The sequence below is a fragment of the Microtus oregoni genome, unplaced genomic scaffold, assembly GCF_018167655.1.
Source record: "Microtus oregoni isolate MIOR12 unplaced genomic scaffold, Mior012 000054F_ref0000373, whole genome shotgun sequence".
Classification (NCBI taxonomy): domain Eukaryota; kingdom Metazoa; phylum Chordata; class Mammalia; order Rodentia; family Cricetidae; genus Microtus; species Microtus oregoni.
The window spans coordinates 7,525,944-7,547,773 of NW_024543830.1; the positions used below are offsets into that span (position 1 = coordinate 7,525,944).

Consider the following 21,830-nt stretch of genomic DNA (forward strand, 5'->3'; position numbering starts at 1 on the left):
CAGAACCACATATTAATCAGGTACTGGTTCGTGGATAAAAAGAGTTGCTGTTTTGAAATGGTCTAAGACTTTATAAAGATATGACTGGTTGTGGCATCGTATCGCTAGCATCTTTCCAAGTTTAACTCCCTCAGCATGGACATTATATGCTGTTTATGGCTATATGCTCACAACCTAGTTTGAGAAGAGGATCAGTACTGATGGATGCTGATCAAATATCCGTGGGAGGGAGTATATTTTATCTAGGAGCGAAGGCGTGAACTAAGTGACTTAAGTCCGCAGACAGAGTCATAGAGACAATCCTGAGAGACCCATGAATCATCTTCCTCAGGGTATTCACTTTAGTGAGAAGGATGCTGAAGCTCGGTGTTAGAAGCAGGGCTCTGTGTAGGTCTCTCCTGAGGCTTTAAAGGCTCACTTGTGGGCAGAGAAAGACTTCACTCATTACTATTAACCTACTGAGAAAAGGTTTTCCCGTGCTTGACTGTAGTAATAAGAGTGACGGGGGGCTGTGTCCCCAGCACCCCAGCCGCCCTCACGGCTAGCTTATGCCCGAAATAACACACAAACTGTATTCATTTAAACACTGCTTAGCCCATTCTCTTCTAGGCTAATTCTCACATATTAATTTAGCCCATTTCTAATCATCTGTGTTGCGCCCCTAGGTGCGCTTACTGGGAAGATTCTAGCCTATGTCCATCCTGGGTCGGAGCTTCATAGCATGCATCTGCCCAGGAGCCAGGAGCATGGCGTCTCTCTCAGGCATCTGCTCCCAAGAGGAGAGCTGTCGAGTCTGAGCTCACTTCCTCTTCCTCCCAGCATTCTGTTCTGTTCACTCCTCCCACCTATCTTCTAACCAATAAAATGGGCCAAGGCAGTTCCTTTATTAGCCAATGACCTTCCTCCATCACTTGACCAGTTAACTGCTTGCAAAGAGGTGTGAACTTATCCCCTTAGTCCTGTTGGAATGTTCCAAGTTGGGTGGCGGTGGTGGTGCACACCATTAATCCCAGCACTAGGGAGGCAGAGGCAGGTGGATCTCTGTAAGTTTGAAGCCAGCCTGGTCTACAGAGCGAGTTCCAAACCACCAAGGCTACACTGAGAAACCCTTTCTCGAAAAATCAAAACAAAACACAATAAAAAATAAAAAGCACTTGTAATGTTCCAAGTTGACATGCACCATGTTGGTCTCTTTCTTTGCCTAGTTCTTGACTGCTATCCTTTTGTTTGGCTGTCCTGATGTAGGATTATATAAACCATATTCTAAAGAAGGAAGACGAGCTACAGGAAATGACAGTCAAGGATTCCAGGACAGAGGAAGAAAGAGGCAATGCTGCAGACCTCCTCAAGCTGGTTATGGTGAGTGGATGTCCCACAGACCAGTGTTCCTGATGCTGTCTTCCTATCAGGGCCTTCCAGACAGAGTGCGTGTGGAATAGCCACATGAGGGTCCTTCTGAGACTCTGGAGCATTCACTCCATCGTCATCATAGCTTATTCCATGCTAATTGGATTATGGATTTATTGAAGTTTCCAAACATACTTACAGATAATCCTGAGATCCTGAAATAAAAAATACTTATAAGTATATGTTATTATTATTTTATTATGAATATATGCTATTGATTTTACTTTAAGAAACTGTTTGTTGAAATATTGAATAACTTAATAAATGTGAAAGAAAAGTAATTTCCATAATGACAAATGATTTCCATTCCTAGAAATTTATTAATTAACAGAGCAACAAAATATTTAAATAAATTGTATAATAGGATATTTTTAAAAGGCAAATTCACTTTATAGATTTTTTTCAGAATAAGTCAAACCGAGCACAAAAAGAATTCTTCTAAACAAAGTATTTCCATGCGTAATATAATTAACATCAAGTAATTCTGATCTTTATTTCAGTCTTTCCCTAAAATGGAGGAAACTACAAAAAGTCATGTTACTGAAGGTAACTGGAATTTCGTATTTTTCTGCAATCTGTCAACAGATTGCAAAAGGACTCCTGAAATACAGCTGTCTGCCATTCTGTTTACCACAGCCAGTCCTCATGTAAATCCCCTCTGCTTCTACACTTGCCACGCTCTCTTACAGTGGTTAATGTTTCCTTGTTCCCTGAAAACAGTGATTCCCTCCTTAATTCACCTTTAACTCTCCTTTGTTAAATAAAAAAAAAACACTGACATTTACCTTCTTTTTTACCTGAACCCCATAGAAGATAGCTAATAGCCAGCAGTCATCTGACCAATGCCCCCATGTCCACGCACATAGCTTCCAAACAAGTGCACAGATATTGCCCACACCTTCAACCCTTCTCCACTGTATGTTTTGTTTTTTGTTTGTTTTTTTTTGTTTGTTTTTTTTTTTTGTTTTGGTTTTTCGAGACAGGGTTTCTCTGTGGTTTTGGAGCCTGTCCTGGAACTAGCTCTTGTAGACCAGGCTGGTCTCGAACTCACAGAGATCCGCCTGCCTCTGCCTCCCGAGTGCTGGGATTAAAGGCGTGCGCCACCACCGCCCAGCCCTCCACTGTATGTTTTAAGACAAACAGCTGCTCTCAAAGGAGAGAGCCTCCCTGGCCCCAGCAAGCTTGGCCATATCACAGCAACAGGGGTTGTGCCTTCCGTTATACGACAGAGGCCCTAAGCTGGCTGCCTTGGGCTTCACTGAACCCTCTGACATGTCCAGTTCATCTTCCACGGTCTTGACTCATATTCTTGTTCTGTTGCTACTGTTGCTATTATTTATCTAGATTTTTCTTCTTAAGATTTCACATTGTAACAGTGATATTTAACTAAAAGTGACAGGCAGCTACCCCTTCAGGTGACCATTATGGAAGAGGCCATTACAGTCACCGATACTCCTCTGTCCATGAATTCTGTCGCACACTTCTATGAGGCAGGCCCTGCAATAGAGTTGCCAGTGAACATAAATACAAAAGGCCTTATTAAAACTAAATTTGGGGTAAATAATAAATAATCTGAATTGTAAGTGTGCCCCAAATACAGCATGCTACATACTTATCTTTAGAAACTATGTTTAACTAAAATGCAAACTTCATTTACCTTTACCCTATGTTTGATCTTACAAACTTACCCTGGGTTATTTGAGCTTGTCACTCCTGGTTCAAGAAAACAGGTATGAGTGATGGAGGCAAACCCACAGGCCACCCAATAGTAACAGTTAAATAAACTGTATTTCTCAGATTGCTGCAGGAGGGAAACAGCATCCTTAAAACTAACCTTGATGGTTACCAGTGGTGATACAAAGTCAGCATCTCCCACTGTATTTCCTAAGATGTTCTTTAAGGTGGCTCCTCCAAAGCCATGCATTTTACAATAAGATAAGTCTGAATAATATTTTACATTGTCTTACTTTCTTTAAGACTTACAACATATAGTAATTAAGGGCACAGAGAATTCTCACAAGAAGAAAACTTACTTATCCTTGTCTAAATCAGTGTTTTGTAAGTTTTCCTGTCTTGACCAGGTATCCTATTCTTCCTCTGACAAATGAAATCTCACTGAGGCAATATGCCATAGACAAACTCTAAGAGCTATCACCCAAATTTCAAAACTGTGATATTCAGATCTTTGGAACTGGATAATAGGTACATGTTTAGGAAAAGAACCTCAGTATGAAGGCCAATCTGCTTTAATACAAGAAAATTCAGCTCCTTGCCATATAGTTTTCCTAGTGATGGAGGGTACAAATATTTATGTTTGAATCATAAAGATGATGTTCACTAACAGAACACGCCATGGAGTCATCTAGTTGTTAAGCTTGGGTATGGAAGTCCTCCAAAACCATCAGTAAATTTCAGATGAGTAATCGTGCAGCAAAGAAATGTTATAAAGGAGTCAATGCTAACACTGAATGTGGTATTTTTAAGTTGCAGCCCACCTAACGGATTTGTTCAAGCAATCTATGGCTTCAACTCCAGTATGTTCCCCAGACACATTCTCTAAAGATTTCTTTGAAAAGAATTGGAGGTAAGCGATGCTGGCTGTCCTTTCTGGTCAGTGCTGGCACACACAGGGAAAGGAGGGGTGTGGGGATCATTGCAGCCCTTCTCCCACGGCACAGTGATGACGTGGCCCTGTCATGTGGGGGCACTGTCTATTTCACCTCATTTTCTTCTTTTCACATAGGGGTACGTCACCAGGAAAGAGCTGGAAAGAAAAGCTCGAGCAACAGAGGTAATTCTGACCCGGGGTAAACATAAGGCTGTGAAAATCCCAGTTGTGGGATCTTAGAGCTCAGTAGGCTGCCGCCTGACACTTCAACAAGACAAGGTGGCACTTGGGGCAGCCTGTCACTGTCAGGCCATTAGGTAGATGTAGATGCCCCCATCTCCTGCAGTTGAGTCCTCTGGTCCCTCTTCACGCTTCTGGTGATTCTAATATACTCATAAACATTCGTCGTATACACTCAGGGTCCCCGTTGCTTGCTTCAGGAATGTGTCCTGAGTGCATTGATATTTGTTTTCCCTACAGTCTGCACTTAAGATTTCAACTCCAGTTTTTTTATCCATTAAGGAAACCAATTATATTTATATATCTGGGGCAAGGTGGTCATTTGTACACAATAGTGTTGTTGTTTTTTACTCTTTACTCCTTGGGGGCCCACCACCCAGCTCACAGATAAATCAAACAAAGACCCTTTTTCTGACTTATGAATGCCCAGCCTTTGTTTAGTTTATTTCCAGTCAGCTTTTCCTTTCTTTTCTTTTCTTTTTTTTTTTTTGGTTTTTCTTTTTATAATTTTTAATTTTTTTTTAAAAAAACTGTCTTTTTTCATTTTATATACCATTCCCAGTTTCCACTCCCTCCTGTCCTCCTGTTCTCTCCCCCTTTTTAAAAAATTTCTTTAAAAAAGAAAAACCCAACCAGATTTTCTTAACTTAAAAGATCTACCTTTTGCCTCTGGGTTTTTACATTTTTCAATTCTGTGTAACTTTTCTTACCATCTTACTCCTTGTCCATCTGTGTAGCTGGGTGCTGGCCCATGCATTCTCCTCTCTTCCTTTTTCTTGCTCCCCTCTTTTCTTTCTCTCCTATTTATTCTCTCTACCTGGAAGCTCCACCTAGTTCTCTCTTCTGTCTAGCTGTTGACAATTCAGCTCTTTATTAGACAAATCAAGTGTTTTAGACAGGTAAAGTAACACAGCTTCAGAGAGTTAAACAAATGCAATGTAAAAGAAGGGAACACATCTCTGCATCTTTAAACAAATGTTCCACATCATAAATAAAGGTAACACATATTCAACTAATATTCCACAACATGTCTCCCTTTTGTCTAAATAAAAATGAAAAGTTTTGATTTTAACATAGGAAAACTATATACAACAAAAACAGTTATTAAGCAAGAATTACATTCACAATATTCGGTATATTTGTATTTAGCAAATTCAGAGGAAATACTCCATTATCTATCTTATCATAGTGATTCCAAAGTTTTATGCCTAATTTACTTTCTATCATTACTAAGGAAAACTATAACAGTAATTATATGGTCTTTAACTCCATCAAAGACCCTAGAAGGATGTAATATTACCAGAGACATCTGACTCCCTGGACAGTCATCCAAAGTTCCTCTGCAATGTTGTAGCATCCATCTTCACCTACAGATCCAGAATATTAGGCAGACTCTTCTATGGAGCAGGAATTTTAAAGGACCACCCTACTTCTCTTGGCAAAGTTCAACTGTGAGTCCTGCATATCTAATCTGCATAGCACACTGTCAACAGTAAAGGCAAAATTAATTTTTTTGCCCAAAATCAGCCTTGCCACATTAAAAGCAAACTCCATATGGAGTTTCTTTAATGTCCATCATCCTTTTATGAAGTATATTGGTGCTACCAGGAGCAGATGTATCTCACTGTCATGAAAAACCTTAGGTTATTAAACATCTTAAATGCCATATTATATAGGTCTTTGAAGTGTTTGAAAGTCATCTATTGGTCTAAAATATACCTGTTTAACCTTGAAAACATACCCAATGTGACTATAAGTTTGATTATTATAGATTAACTACTAACCTCATTCTTTAATTATACTTTATATTTTTAAATAAGCTGCATAAGCACAAAACCCCAAACAAGAGTAAAAAAAATACATACAATGTAAAAATATTACTTTAAATTTTGCATTGCATGCCTATGCAAAATATTTGACATCAATAGTTGTCTTTGTATTCTAAATTCCTATATTTCCATAAATGATAACAAACATCCATAATTCACCAAATAACCAACAACCCCCAACCCCAATTCTTGGGAATACGGATGTCATGTTCTCCAGACTGCTTCTGTCTGTGGACAAAGACATCTTTAGGGGTCCCTGAGAAAATTGGGATAATGGTCAAGTACAAGGAAGACCAACTGTAACCTTTGTTGATATGGATCATCTGTCAAGATTCAGGACGTCTTCCTGATCAAACCTGATTTATATCAACCCTGAAGAAATCCACAGCCCCTTTTTTTCTGTGAGATCTAAAGCAAAACATTTCTCCAAAGCATTTTTTGAGTTCCATTTTACAAACACATTTTTGACTCCCATTTTAAAGTTAAGGCATTCCTAAAGTATATTGACTATTTCAATAGTTCCTCTTTCAATTCCAGGTCTCTTTGTAGCCGATGTTTGCTTATTGGCAATCAAAAATTGAAAATCAGCACAATACTATATAGGACCCAGATTCCCTGTGTATTTTCCGTCATTATGTGATTTACTCTTTTTATATTACTTTATGTATCTCTTTAAAGACTTTCCTCTATTATTTTTAAACTATTTATTTTGTTCTAAGACTTTCTATATCCTTTAACTTTTCCTAAGCCTATGCACATTATTAAACACACTGTAAACTGTTTAGAGGGTTTTTCCATCTGAATCTATCTTTACTGTGTATCTCTAGTTTTTGTTGACGGCATGAGCCTTTAGACTTCTAAGTGGCATGGTTAGTACCTCCATGTGGTTTTGGCAGCTGTCTCCGCCCACTTCCTGGTTTGTGAAAGCCATGCCTAAAGTTTGTGGCTCAGTTGGAGGTGCATGACCAAGAGCCGCAGTCAACCCCCCAGCTATGGAATGTCAGGGCACTGCACTGTGGCAGGCATTTTTTTACTTAGTTTTTTTTTTTTTCTGTTTAGTGTGGAAAGGCTGTTTAAGTGTCCTGATGTAAGGCAGAGTTTCTTAAAGGGGCTGTATCCAGTCTTGTTTTTCAGCTTCCTTAGGCCCTAAGAATATTTGAGCCTCACATTGATACACCAAAATATAGTAGTTAGAGGTTTTTTTCCTTTCTTTTTTACTCTTTGGGGACCCACCACCAAGCTCCTTAATAAACCACACAGAGACTTTTTCTTAGGTATAAATGGCCAACCCTGGCTTGGCTTGTTTTTAGCTAGCTTTTCTTAAATTATCCCATCTATCTTTTGACTCTGGGCTTTATTTTTTTTCTATTTCTGTATATCTTTTCTTTCCTTTGTACTCCATGTCTGACTGTGTTGTTGGGTGGTTGACCTTGGCATCTCCCTCTCCTCCTTTTCTCAGTCCCCTCTTTTTTCTCTCCCCTTCTCTTTACTCTCTCGGCCTGGCAGCCCCTCCTGTTTCTCTCCTGCCTAGCTATTGGCCATTCAGCTCTTTATTAGACCAATCAGATGTTTCAGACATGCAGAGTAACACAGCTTCACTGAGTTAAACAAATGCAACATAAAAGAATGCAAGACATCTTTGCACCATTAAACATTCCACATCATAAACAAATGTAACACATCTTCAACTACTATTCCACCACACATGAGTTGCTCCTTTCAGAAACATCGCCTTCATTTAGGTGTTGGGTTACATTTTGGGATGTCTTTTGTTTCTCCACTTACAAGGTTGAACTGGAGGATGTATGTTGCCTCTTGTTCCTACACATCTCAGGTCCCTGGCTGAGATCTCTGGAACAAAAGACAGACTGGTCAGTGGAAATAATATGGATTTGTTTACATTTAATGTGAGACAGGGGATGTCATAAAGAAATGAAAATCCAAAGAGAAGACTGGGCCTGCATATCTCTATGCCCCATCTGATGAATAGAGAATTATGAAAAATATGACAGGAAAGAGTATCACCTAATAGTAATAAACTGGTAGAACCAATGGGGCCTGAGTGCTCAGATAGTCAGGCATCCCTCCATCTTCCAGACAGAGATGCTCTTTTCCTCTTCACACGGGGAGGGCAAGACTCCTGGGGGATCTCATGACCTTCTTCAAGGAAAGGCTAGAAAAACCCTTTCCAGGTTTTCTGGCCTAGAAACAGTGTATGAGAGGTTGCCAGTGGGGAATGAGACTGGATGTTCAGGGGACAGCGGGAGACAGTGACTTGCTTTTTTTAAATATACTTTTAAATTTTGTTACCAATCTCAAATTGCTATTCCTGTAAGATGATGGACATGGCTAAGAAGAAGAAGAATATCATCATGACCCCAAAATGATGAGAATTAACATGATGATTGTTTAAGCTCTCTGACAACTTCGTACATGCATTCAGTGCATTCCAGCTGCAGCTCTGTACATGAATTCAGTGCATTCCAGCTGCAGCTTTGTACATGAATTCAGTGCATTCCAGCTGCAGCTTTGAACATGCATTCAGTGCATTCCAGCTGCAACTCTGTACATACACTCAGTGCATTCCAGCTGCAACTTTGAACATGCACTCAGTGCATTCCAGCTGCTGTTTTTCCTGCAACCCTCTTGTCCTTCTCCTACCCCTCCCAGCCTCCCTCCCACTCCCTTTCCCCTTTTCACCCCCTCCCCCATCCCTCTCCCTTCTTGGATTCATGACTTTAGTTTGTTGTGTGGCTCATTTAGTCAGAGCTGTCTATGTGACTATGGATTGAGACTTTCCACTAGAGCTTGGTGGGGACATCAGTAGGTACACAAACAAAGGCACTATCTCCCTCTCTCTGAGTCTAACAAGCAAGGCATAGGGCCCCCTGAGTCCCTTCTGCATCTGTCAGGCCCGTTCTTGTACAGGGTCTGTACATACAGACATCGTTGTCAAGCGCCTATGAATATACTCTTTGAGCACCTTTTAAATCCTGTGCTTATTCATGAGTTACCCACTATTTTAACGATTGAAATATAAGTGTGAGTAGTTCATCACAGCTAGGGAAGGCGAGATCCATAATTAAATGTGTGGCATGAACAGAAAAAAAAATGGGAACAAGAAATGTGGGCCGAGGATAAGATAACCAGTATGTCAGGGGCACGGAAAGTATACAGCGAATACGAGGTCCTATGGAAGAACCAACACTGAGCCTAGAACAAAGAGATGTAGGCCTCTGGATTTCCATGTTCACTGCCTCCTGCTTACGAACAGCTGTAAGAGAGCCGTGGACAACCTCCAGCCTGCCCGGCTTGATGGGAAAGTCCCACGAGGCAGGAGACAGAGGTATTTCAATGGCAAATTGAAATTGTTTAAATAAGATGGGCGTGCAGTCTGTGTACGGTCACTGGTCTCAGAGTCAGCATGTCTAGGGGCAGCTACAGTATGATTTCTTGTGAACTCTACTATGCCAACTGACTGTTTTACTTCAGGGATTCGGTTTATTTACCTATAAAATATGAGGATTATCAGTCTGGATAGCTGACTGTTGCTTAGAAGGTACAGTTGTCAAGATCACAAGATTAAAGATGTATAATCCAGCTTGTTCAGCTCCACCCTGTATTGATTATGCCATAGAATAGGTATCTAGTCTCCCTACACCTTGAGGTTATTACTATAAAATGGAGATAACAAGGCTTACCCAATAACCCCGGTTTAGAGCCCCTGGCTTGGCCTTCCCAGTAGAGGCATTATGATTCGGAAAACCCAGCTCGCAGCAGTGCTGTGGCTGCTCCTGCTAGTGCAATGATGGAAGCCCGTGACTGTCACTTCAACTCCAGAGAACCTCACAACATAAAAAAAAAAAAAAAAAAAAAAAAAAACCCAACCACTGGCACCTTGGCTTTAGACATTTGAGATCAGCTGGCATCATTAGTCCCTGTCTCATACAAAAATCTGATTTTCAAAGATTTACAAAGTAAGAAATGTCTCTGCAAACTGTGAACATGGCACCCCCAATAAAAGACTCTGGGTGTCACACACCTTGAATCCCAGTCATTGGAAGGCAGAGGCAGATGGGTCTCTGTGTGCTCAAGGCCAAGTGTCTACAAAGCCAGTTCCAGGCCAGCCAAGACTAGGTAGTGAGACCCTGCCTCAAGGAGAAACAAAAGAGTCCATTCAGTTTTCCCTTCTTGGTTTTACCGTCAGTGAGTGCAGTGGGATCCAGTGGGATCCGGGGCTAAAGCATGGGCAAATAACTTTTCAATGTGTTCTGTGTGTTCTTTTGCATATCATTGTGGAAATGTGAACCAGGAACACTATTGAGAAAACAAAAAATTACCTGTCGCAAATTAGGAACAAAGAAGTACCACCTTATTTTAAGTCTGAACTGGGCCCGCTATTTAAGACACAGGTAAATGAACGTAATTCATAATAATTTAATTTCTACAAAATGATGCTCTGCATGTTAACCTGTAAGCTTTTTTTCGGATGCTGTTTATTTGCCTAGTGTAGCAATCTGACCAAATAATTATCATGTTTCCCATCTATTTCCACACAAGCACATGGAGGGGACTTTCCCTCGGTCCCTCGTGTATGCCACCCTCTTTTGCTTCCTTTCTAAGGTTTTCTTTGGGCCACGTCCTTGCTGTTGTTTATTTGCCAACCTCTAACAAACTCTAATTAAGGTTTTGTTTCATCAGAGCTTCATCAATCCTCAACTGTTAAAATACCATTAAGGTAGTGTGGGCTCTTAGACCCCCAGAGACACCGAACATTCTCCTCTTCCACGCGAACCCACTCCTAAGACCCTAAGTCACAGACTTACCTGCCATTTAATGCCCTTCACTGCTCCTTCCTGCCCCTCACAGCCCCTCATGGCCCCTCGCTGCCCCTCATGGCCTCTCACTCCCCCTCACAGCCCCTCACAGCCCCTCACTGCCCCACACGTCCCCCTCACTGCCTTTCACTGCCCCTCATGGCCCCTCACAGGCCCCTCGCTGCCCCTCACTGCCCCTCGCTGCTCCTCGCTGCCCCTCACAGTCCCTCAAAGTTCCTCACAGCCTCTCAGAGTCCCTCACCGCTGAAGCTTCAAAACAAAGTGAACACTTTCATGTGTCCACAATGCCCTGGAGTTCTCAAAAATTAAGGATACTATTATTAATCAGAGGAAATTTCAAAAACCACAACTGGTTAACAAAGACTAGAGGTCAATTAGTCTCTTACAGAATTCCAGCTTTCAGCTTCATCCTCGGAGTCTTGTCAGCAGTGCCTGTTGACTTAACTAACATTTGTGACAGTTGCATAAAATGAGTGTGTATCTGAAGTACATCCTGTGCGTTTCCTTTAAGTATGATTATCTGGAGAAGCTTTCCAAAAACCTGCCTCCTGTTACAAAGAAAACGGAAGACACAGCCACAGCAGCTGTTCCGGATCTGCCTTCAGGTAAGGTGTTTATATGATTCCTATTCCTGTCACCTGACCTGAACTGAGTCACACCCATCCGGCCCCTTGTGTTAATGACCACTAGTGACAGGGTTTGCTATTACCTGCATACTACAGATATGCCTGAATTATATAAGGGGAGAAAGACATAAATTGAATTTCAGATTCATTTCTTGTGCCTAAGTGTGTTTAGATCTGACTAACCAAAGGATTAATGAAAGGTTTTTCTGAGAACGTGGCATTCACATGGTCTCAAAATAACATGCATGCTTGTTAATTACAGAAAATAAAATGAAAATACATGAACAACGGAGATGCAGTATTTGACAACTTAGTTAAGAAGTCAAGTTTCACCAAATGGAAGGCTGTCTACCACTGAGAGTCTTTCTCTCGGAGTACATAGTAACTATACAGAATTCATGTCAAAAATCCTCGATTCGAATCTAATGAAGAGGTCCTAGTAGATAAATGTGTACCTGTCTGTAGACAGTGCACAGTGCAGCTGCGGTGGTCTCTTCAAACAAGCCAGTGTCAGAATAGATGTTTAGTCCATTGTAGAGCCCTTGGTCAACAGGCATGTGACCTTGGGTTCAGTCCCAGCACTTCAGACACCCACTCAGAGTCAGTACCTTTAAACCACGCTCATCCAGGTTTCACATATACACAAACTGAAATCTATGTGCCTCCCCAATCATACATACATTTTTTTTAACTTTGTTTCATATTGTACCTGTTTCTTAAAGATATATGTTTTAATGAAGAGATAAATTTTTGGAAATCATTTTTGTTTAGTAGGTGAATGCAGAGGCAGATTGCTTAGCCTCAGGCTGGAGACAGTTCCAGCTGGCCATAATGCCCACAAGATCCAGCCAGTTCCTAGGGAGTATTTGCTCGGCAGGAACTGCCTTGTTTGTTAGTGGCAAACACCAATCATTATGAGGAATCTCTCAATGATGGCCTTGTACCATCATCATATGAGAAGAATGGGGAACACTTTTTCATTGAGAAATTCATTGTTCAGTGTTGTCTGTACAAGTGCTAGTTGTCTCTCTTTCATTGGCCATAGCGTAACTTGCATTGTTTGTTTGGGGACTTGCAGATTCCACACTGACTTCAGGTGTAGAACAAGAAGCTGCAAATATACCTCCCCTTCCAAAAGAAGAGGTTGCTGAGAATATCACGGAGCCTACTAGCCTAAGTGATATTGAAAATATAACTCAACCTATCAAGAAGTCTTCTAGCCAAAACCAAACTGAAAATTTAGCACAACCTTCCCAAGAGTCTGAGAGTCAAAAGGAAACCGAAATTGTAACCAACTCTTCCAAGGAAACTGATATTCAGAACAAAAGCGAAACTTTAAAAATAGCTACTAAGAAGTCTGCTAGCCAAAACCAACTTGAAATTTTAACAAAATTTGCCAAGGAGGCTGCAAGCCAAAACCAACTTGAAAATGTCACCAGACCTCCTAATGAAGGTATGGCCGCCACCGCCACTTGCTTTATCTCACAGCTTTGAAGTAAATGCTGTATTTCTTCAGAATACAGGATTCTCCTGTCTTGTGTCTCCGGCACTGAGATTTCAGGCACCTGCTGCCGTGCCCTAACATGGATGCTGAAGATGCAAGCTCGGGTCTTCATGTGCAGCAACTGCTCCACTAACTGACCCTTCTCCCGGCACCTCTAAATGTATGCGTTGAAGAGATTACTCGGGGGAGGGAAAGTGCTGTTGGTTGCTCCTCTAGACTACTAAGATTCCATTCCAAGCAGCCACATGGAGCTTCCAACCATCTGTAACTCCAGTTCCTGGATAGCCAATATCGCTTCTGGCTACCTTGGGCACCAGATATACATAGTTCATAGGCATACATGCAGGCAAAACACTCATGCACGCAGAAGTTTTAAAAGAAGCAATTACACCATTTGAGAAGATGAAGCAATATGATTATAAATTTAGGCTAGCCTGTCTCTAGCTCCCAGGTGCTGGGATTAAAAGCATGCTCCACCACCACCTGGCTTCTAAGAAAATCTTAAACAAGAGTGGAAACATGTACAGAGTATTTTCTAACAAAATATAACTGTAAATTTGTGTTAATATACAAAAATCCATACTAATGTCAAATATTTGGGATTAATAGTTGCTTTTTAGTTTAAAGTAAATTCAGTAATCTATCCTTTCACCCTGTCATTCCTATAGTCCACTTTTTCTCTTTTTAAAAAAGATCCTTGAATCTATTCTCCTTTGTTCAGCATTTTTCCTGACCATAACCAATAACAATTGTAACCAACTCCCCTAAAGGATAACAAACATCCATAACCCACCAAATGACCAAAAGCCACCCACCATACCTCTTGGGAGTCTGGGCATCATGTTCTCTAGACTGCTTCCTGTTGTCTTGGGGCAACAGCACTTTTAGGGAGCCTTGAGAAAATTGAGATAATGGTCAAGTCCTAAGAGAGCTAGCTGTATTTTTTTAAGTCTATGTATAATGGAAAAGTGTAGAGCATCTCATGCACCACACTACACACATACACAGAAATGTGTACATACACATTCAACATATACACACATAAGAGAAAGATGGTAAGAAGCCATCTAAGTAATTACTTAGAAATATATCATGGACGCGAAGCCAATAAGCCTGAATGAGTATATGAGAAAAAAGGAGACTCAAGGTTCCAAAGTTAACTTATTTAACATGCTGTGGGGCAAATAATTTTTAGTTCTTCCATTGCCTCTTCTGCCAGAAATCATGGCATGCACATGAATATATGCATAAGAGGCTTATCAAAATTGAGCTGTTAATGTACATGAACTGCTTAGTGCAGCACGCGGCATAGCATACTCCTCATCGGCATTTTCTATCAGGGGTAATAACCGTGTGAGCAGATAATTAGTCCCCATTGGATCAAGCTGTTACAATGGATGCCTACATGAAGAATGGTGGCCCATAGACATCAGAACGCTAACTGCTAAGCTCTACCTCCAGAGATTCTGCTTGCTTTGATTGACAGTGGGGCCTGGCTAACCTATGGCCTGGAAATCTGTTTTTCCAGAAGCTACCCTGAGATAGCAGTGCCTAGTAAGCTTTGGGGCCCTGTGGAATCTGATTCGTGTTTCACATTCCAACTCCGACACTCACTATCTCTTTGACGAGTTCATTTTTCTTCGGAATTTCTGCTCTCCTCATCTGTAAAGAGGTAGAACATGCTGTGTTCACTAGGGCTTTTTGATTTTTTAAATGAGACAACACAAATTCAATTAAAAAATGGGAGAGGTAGTAGGATTACTTCTGCTCAAAAGCAAACCAGAGACAAGGAGTTGGGACCAGCCCCACAGGTAGCTGACTCTGGCTCCTAGGCCTTCCATGAGTGCATGTTTGCTAGTTTGCTTGTCTTCACATTCTCACTACCTTCCTTTTGTCCCATCAACTTCTTCCCTTCACTTGGTTCTGTTCTCATCTACAAAGGACAGGTTACTTCCACGTGGCAGGCATCCTGGCCCAATCCAACTCTTCCAGATCTACAATTCAACAATTTTTAGTTCAACCTCCTGACTATTTGGAGTGAATATAAACAATGGTAGCTTTGTGGATGATTCACTTCTTCACCCTCCAAATGACTGGGAGAGACAAAAAAAATGTACAAGTCTAAAGATATAAATATCTGGTTTAATTCATTTATAATTACTATGCCATATTTTAGAGCTATAGAAATCAAAATAGAATCTAAATTTCTTAATGGCGTACCCCCTTAGTACAAGGAAATCTTTCAGAGTTGATGTTTCAGCGGCTGCTCTTGCTCGTTTCGTGGTAAGGATCCTGAAAGTGTACTGCGAGCACATCATAGGGAAGTTACAAGAAAACTGAGAATTCTGGTTTCTTAGTGATGCCAACAGCATCTGCCTGCCATCTCATAGAGAAGTTGTAAGAAACAGAGATAGGGTAATACATGTAGAACAGCCTAGCAAAATGTACAAATAGAAAATGGGACCTGATAAAAGCTTTCATTTCTTTTAAACAAGTTCTCTAAGGCTTAATGACAGGGATGGAGATAGAGAGATGGCTCAGCCATCCAGAGCATTGCTCTTGTAGAGAAAGAGATTTATTTCCCAGAACACACATCGGACAGTTCACAACGACCTGTAACTTAAGATCCAGGGGATCCAATGCCTTCTTCTGACCTCTGGGGCACATGTACCTACACACACACACACACACACACACATACACACACACACACACATACACACACACATACACACACACATGCACACACACATACACACACATACACACACACACACTAACAAGCACATGCACCTACACACACACACATACACACACACATACACACACACACATGCACACACACACACTAACAAGCACATGCACATGTGCACACACTTGCACATGCAAATACGCGCACATATGCATGCCCATAAATAACAAAGTAAATATTTTTTTGAAAAACTAAAAACTAATTTGAAAAAAAATGACTAGAGAAGTTTCCAGGCTGGTCCATGCTTATCTATGCTCTGGCAATGTGACGTGTATCTTAGCTGTGCCCTGATGTATGCTTTTTCTCTAACAGAACCAGACATTTTTATGCCGATCAAAATTCCAACCCAGTCATTGCTGCAGGATGTTACTGGACAAGCAAGAAAAGAGAAAGTGAGGTTACCTCATTATCTGATGGGTTCCAAACCCAAGTCTCAACCTCTTGCCAAGGTAACAGAGAAACTTTAGCACGTCTCCCAGGGCATTCTGGGTAATTGAAATCACTGAGGCCCATGCCTGTCCTGTGCCCTACCTACTCTTTCTCCACGGGGGCATAGAAAAGGCAGTGCCTTGCTGCCACTGGCTCACACCAGCTTCTGAGTTCCATCAGCCAGTTGGCAGGTTCCTAGGAACGGTCACTTTGGAGAGAATTATTCAGGTGCTCTCTACTGGCTAAAGGGATCACTAGCCTCCCATCTCATTGTTAGCCAAGGCTATGCCATTTTTAAACTTCCTCCATTCTGGGTAAAAGGTGATAATTCCTGAAGCTACAGTCTTCTGTATTTGCAGAACTAAAGTCACTTGTTGGCCTAGAAGCTTGCCCTCCCTGCCCTGTGGACCCTCAGTTAAGGACAACGACCAGGGCTATATGCTGGTCACCTGGCATTCTATGCTCAACACTGCCTGGTCCCTTCTAGGAACTGCCAGCCCTGGGCCAAAAGAAAAGGAAACTTTTTAATCTCCTTCTGCAGCTGCTTCCTCTGAAGCCTGTAAGAAGGGACCCTTGACTCTGTCACACATGTTAGATGTCTGAGGTAGCATAAAGAGACAGAAGACAGAAAGAAACCAGAGTCTGACTTCAAGAGATGGGGCTGTGTGAGTTAGCACAGCACACTGAGGGGAACCTCCTCTCAGGTAATGAAGGGAGCCAGCAATGGGGGAAAGCTAGCTGGGAGTGAGGGAGGGGCTTTGGAGTGAGGACGTTGATGCAGGTGTAGGGGCTATGTGTGGTCTCTTGGGAGACAGGCTGGCTGTCCCTGTAGACACTTCCCTTTGGGTGAGGGCAGCTGAATCTCACAGGAATCCTGTTTTACAGCTACACTATCAGGGGGGCCTGCAGTCTTCTCTGAGCCCTTGCCTGTCTGTCTGTGGCGTTAACAACCTATCTCATAACCTCTAACCGCAAAGGACTGTGCCCCTGAACTGAAACTCCAAAACCTTCCACTTAACAATGTTTAGGATAAAGTCCAAAGAACTTAGGCCAGCACTAAGTATGATCTCGTGTTGCTGGAAATAAAACAATAAATTCAAGAGTTTGCTGGAAACAGTTTTTAATATATAATTCTGCATAATGGGATACCAGCATACAGAAAAGGCAAAAATGACTGGCTGGCTTTGATAAGACAGTGGTTTTTTTAAAGGTTGTTGTCCTATGTTATGGTCATACTGTCCCATCCCACCCTATCATGAGAAATCCTTGTTCTCTTCACCTGTAGATCAGGACATGCCCTTTTCCCAAATTCCTTACCTTGTTGGCTTAGGATACAAAACTTTACTTACCTATGAAATAATTTGAGACTTGAGATGGCCCCCTCGTATGATCTTGGGCTCAGTCACCTCACAGACTTTCCAGCTCTCAATGTCCTGAGAGCAGCAGGCACCAGCCATCCTCCATAGGGAAAGAGCCCAGCCCCTCTCATTCTCTGTGACTCCGATGAGCACTAAGAGCTCCTCATATTGAAAATGGAGCATTACAATATATTTGTTAAAACTTGTTCTTTAGTCGGGCGGTGGTGGCGCACGCCTTTAATCCCAGCACTCGGGAGGCAGAGGCAGGCAGATCTCTGTGAGTTCGAGGCCAGCCTGGTCTACAAGAGCTAGTTCCAGGACAGGAACCAAAAAGCTACGGAGAAACCCTGTCTCGAAAAAAAAAAAAAAAAAAGAAAGAAAAAAAAAACTTGCTCTTTCAGCCTACCCTGCCTGGCTCACTCTCCTTCAGCCACTGCAGGTTTCTCTTGTCTCTCTCTTCCTCAGCACCTTTTAGATAAAGTTTTCCCACCAGCTCTGATAGGAATGCTTCTTTATGCTCACAAGTTAAAAAAAAAAAAAACTATCATTTCTTTACTACTATGACAGATGCTGGCTGTCATATTAGAATATCTTGTATATGTAACTGATAATCACGCTTGGAAGCTTGGCTGTGCATATGAATTACACAGCAGTTTGTCAGATATGCAGATTCAGACTCTCTAAGTCTGATGTGTGACAGGGGTGTCTGCAGTTTCATCTCCTGGTGACATCGGTGATGAGCGGAGGGCAGATATTCCTCTGTAACTTCCTGATCAGCACAGTTAGAAATACCAGAGAACTTTTTAAATGCCCACCCCTCCTCACTCCAGACACAGGGAATCTGAAACTCCTAGAACAGGAACAGGAACAGGAACCTTGAGTCTTCCAGAAGACACTGCAGGAAGTTAGCCAACTCTTGATCACCACTGCCCCAGAGGAAAGAGCATGGATATGAGAATCAGGCGAACCTGGGGTAGAGATTTTGCTACTTAAGCATTTGAGCAAATGATCTTTAAGCTCTAAATGTGTACTTTGTTTTATTTAAGGCAAAACCTAAAATAATTTTTATATGTAATAGGTTTTATGCCCCCCAACCCCCATTATAAGTTTCCCCACCGATGCAGTAAACCAGATTAAGCTGAATTCAAAAAGTATAACAACAGGTTTATTACTGAGAACAATTCACAGGTAGATTATCTGGTCTCAGAGAACTAAAGCAGGGAGATTTTATGAGTTGTATGCAAGGGATGATGATGTGTCTTCCACAAGCTGGATTTGTGCCCAAATATGGTCTAAAGATCAAAAGCTTTGATCTTGGGTGACTGACAGTTTCAGGGGAGGAAGCTGCAGCTGCCACCAGCAATGAGGAACTGGGCTTTCCAGTGCCTTTATTTTGTTCAGAGACTCTCTGGTAGGGTGGAGAGAGGAATGGGGCTTTCCACATCATGCAGGGGAGAGTTTGAGGCTCCAGTTGACAATGGGGATGTTGTAAGGACTGCATGAGATCATAAATCTTTTACGTCTTCCCTTGGCCAAGCAGTCATCCTTTCTGGTGTCAGCAGTGTCTTCTTTAATCAGAAACTCCCCCTTTTACTTTATCAATTTTTCTGCTCTCCAAAGGTGGAAGATTCCGTTGGGGGAAAAGTGAATACGTCTTCCATTGCATCTGCTGCTATTTATAACAAAAACGCATCCCCTTTCGGGTTCCACCTTCTCCCACCGGCGGTGAAGTTTGGAGTGCTTAAAGAGGGACACACCTATGCAACCATTGTGAAACTCAAGAATGTCGGTGTGGACTTCTGCAGGTGAGGCAAAGGCACCAAGTGCCTGCTTGTGTTCCTCTAAAGATTGTCTCTCCTGTATTGATGACTCTTAGCCAAACTATAACGACATTTTGAATCCTGAATAATCATAGTTCATTTCTTTATGCTTTCATTCACTCTTCGACAAATCAGCATTGACTGGCCTCCACTAATGTGATAGCTGCTCTCATACCTTCTGTAAATCATATCTCACGTTTCAGTAGGAGCCACGCACTCAGCTCTTAATTTGACCTAGCAAAGAACAAACAATTTGTACAAGCACTGCAATAATCAATACTCAGAACTTGAAAGCATATGTCCTTCTTTTCTTTGTGTTGCTGCTATAAGCACCATGACCAAAGCAACTTAAAGAAGAAAGGGTTTGTTTTCATTTACACTATTCCATCATGAAGGGCAGGAACTCAAGTAAGGAACGTGGATTTAGGAAAAGAAGCAGAGACCATGGCGGAACACTGTTTACTGGCCTGCTTTCTTACACAACTCAGAAACACCGGTCCAGGGTGGCAGCACCCAATGTGGGCTGGGCCTTCCTCCATCAATCATTGATCAAGACAATACACCCATAGTGTCGGGTCCAGCCTCGACAAAAATACCACTTGCCAGGGTAGGGGCATGGGGATTTAGAAATATTAGTAAAGAATACGAAGATGCAAGTAAAAATAATAAAACAGAGGAACGTAGTGAATAGTGCCAGGAGGGAGTTCTAGTGAATACTGAAATCACCCACATTTAATTTCCAATTACCTAAAATGCCTCGACCCTCAGAGGTAGGAATAAGATAAAAAAAAAACTGTATTAGCATAATACGAGGAAAAGAACAGACCAGTTGAAGGTCACAGGCTACAGCCATAGTTAAACATTCTGTTGCTGGGACAAAACAAGTCACACTCACACCCTAGACCAAAGCATTCTGTAGGCAAACCACTCCCTGGATAGAATCTAATGTTAGATCCTTAAGGGAACTGGAACTTTAGTTGGATTTTTAGACTTTTGTTTGAGGTAGAAACATATCTAGTTCTCTCTCTCTCTCTTTTTTAAAGGTTTCTTTAAGATTTATTTATTAAGCATACAATGTACTGCTGGCAAGGAAGGCACCAGGTCTCATTACAGTTGGTTGTGAGCCACCGTGTGGTTGCTGGGAATTGAACCCGGGACCTCTGGAAGAGCAGCCAGTGCTCTTAACCACTGAGCCACCTCTCCAGCCCCACATATCTAGTTCTCTATTCCTGAAATACAAGGTCTGGCTATTAGACACACCTGTTGACAATAACCTTGAGAAAGCAGAACTCTCTACTCTGAATCTAGGCGAGACCTTTGCTTGAGGTAGAAACACGATAACCTTGAAAGAATAGAGGTAAATTCCAATTCTCTGACCTTTGGTCAAGTGGAAATAGGCTCACATTTTTGGACCTCCACACCACAGACTTGCTTACAGGCCAATCTGATGGACACAGTTTCTCATCTGGTTACCTCTTCCCAGGTATGCCAAGTTGACAATTGATACTAGCCATTACACTGTATTTAAATAATCACCAACTGTGATGATCTCAATCAACATTTGTTTATACCTGATAGGGAAAGCTCTATCAAAAGGTATTAGGCACATTTAAGAACTATGACATGTTGTCATAGGATACATAAATATTCCCAAAGATTATTGCAGTGGTGCAAGTATTTTTTGTGTCAAGAGCAGCCAGAATCTACTCATTCAGTGGGAATTCTATATATAATATATTTCACCTGCCCCCGATCCTCATGTAGGTCTCAGACTTGTTTGCTCTACACCTCTATTGCTTTGTATATGTTATTGTAATATTTATTTTTTTAATTACGTATATGCATGCATGTCTGCCTGTGTCCACATGCACACGAGTGTGAGTGTCCCCAGAGGCCAGAAAGGTCCTTTCATCTCTAGATTGTAGTTACAGGAAGTTGTAAAACAGTGGGGATGCTGGGACCAGAACTCAGAGCCTCTGGAAGACTGAACAGTATGGGCCTTTAACCACTAGCTAACTCTCCGGCCATTGCTTTGTAGATTTTGACCTGTGTTTACTCATTCGACCTTGATTCAGTGCCTGGTAGCCACTCTTGTTCTACATTTCTGTGTATCTTAATTTATTTTTAGAGTCCAGATATAAGCAGGGTGATATATTCTCTGTCTGACTCATTTTGCTTAGAATGCCATCCTCTGGGCTTACCCATGCAATAGCAAAAGGCATGGTCTTGTGATTTAGTTTGAATACTATTCCATTGTTTATATCCATCGATGCTCATTTTTATCCACACATCTGGTGATGGGAACATCGGTTGTTTTCTTGTCTTGGCTGTTGTGAGTAGCACTGCAGGGCACACAGCAGTGCAGTGTTTGTCCACACTTATGAGGGGGGGGGTTATTTCTTTTTGGTTACACTCCCAG

The 21,830-nt window shown here is 41.7% G+C and overlaps 1 protein-coding gene across 1 annotated transcript in view; it reads left to right on the top strand.

The window, feature by feature from the left end:
- Spag17 (sperm associated antigen 17) overlaps positions 1–21,830 on the top strand; it is a 214,907-nt gene that overhangs the window by 179,426 nt on the left and 13,651 nt on the right. The window contains exons 38-46 of the mRNA XM_041637866.1: positions 1,246–1,359; positions 1,908–1,953; positions 3,892–3,991; positions 4,151–4,198; positions 10,397–10,496; positions 11,434–11,527; positions 12,627–13,001; positions 16,117–16,253; positions 19,212–19,396. Coding sequence (XP_041493800.1) covers positions 1,246–1,359; positions 1,908–1,953; positions 3,892–3,991; positions 4,151–4,198; positions 10,397–10,496; positions 11,434–11,527; positions 12,627–13,001; positions 16,117–16,253; positions 19,212–19,396 — 1,199 coding nt within the window. The remainder of the gene's footprint in view (positions 1–1,245; positions 1,360–1,907; positions 1,954–3,891; positions 3,992–4,150; positions 4,199–10,396; positions 10,497–11,433; positions 11,528–12,626; positions 13,002–16,116; positions 16,254–19,211; positions 19,397–21,830) is intronic.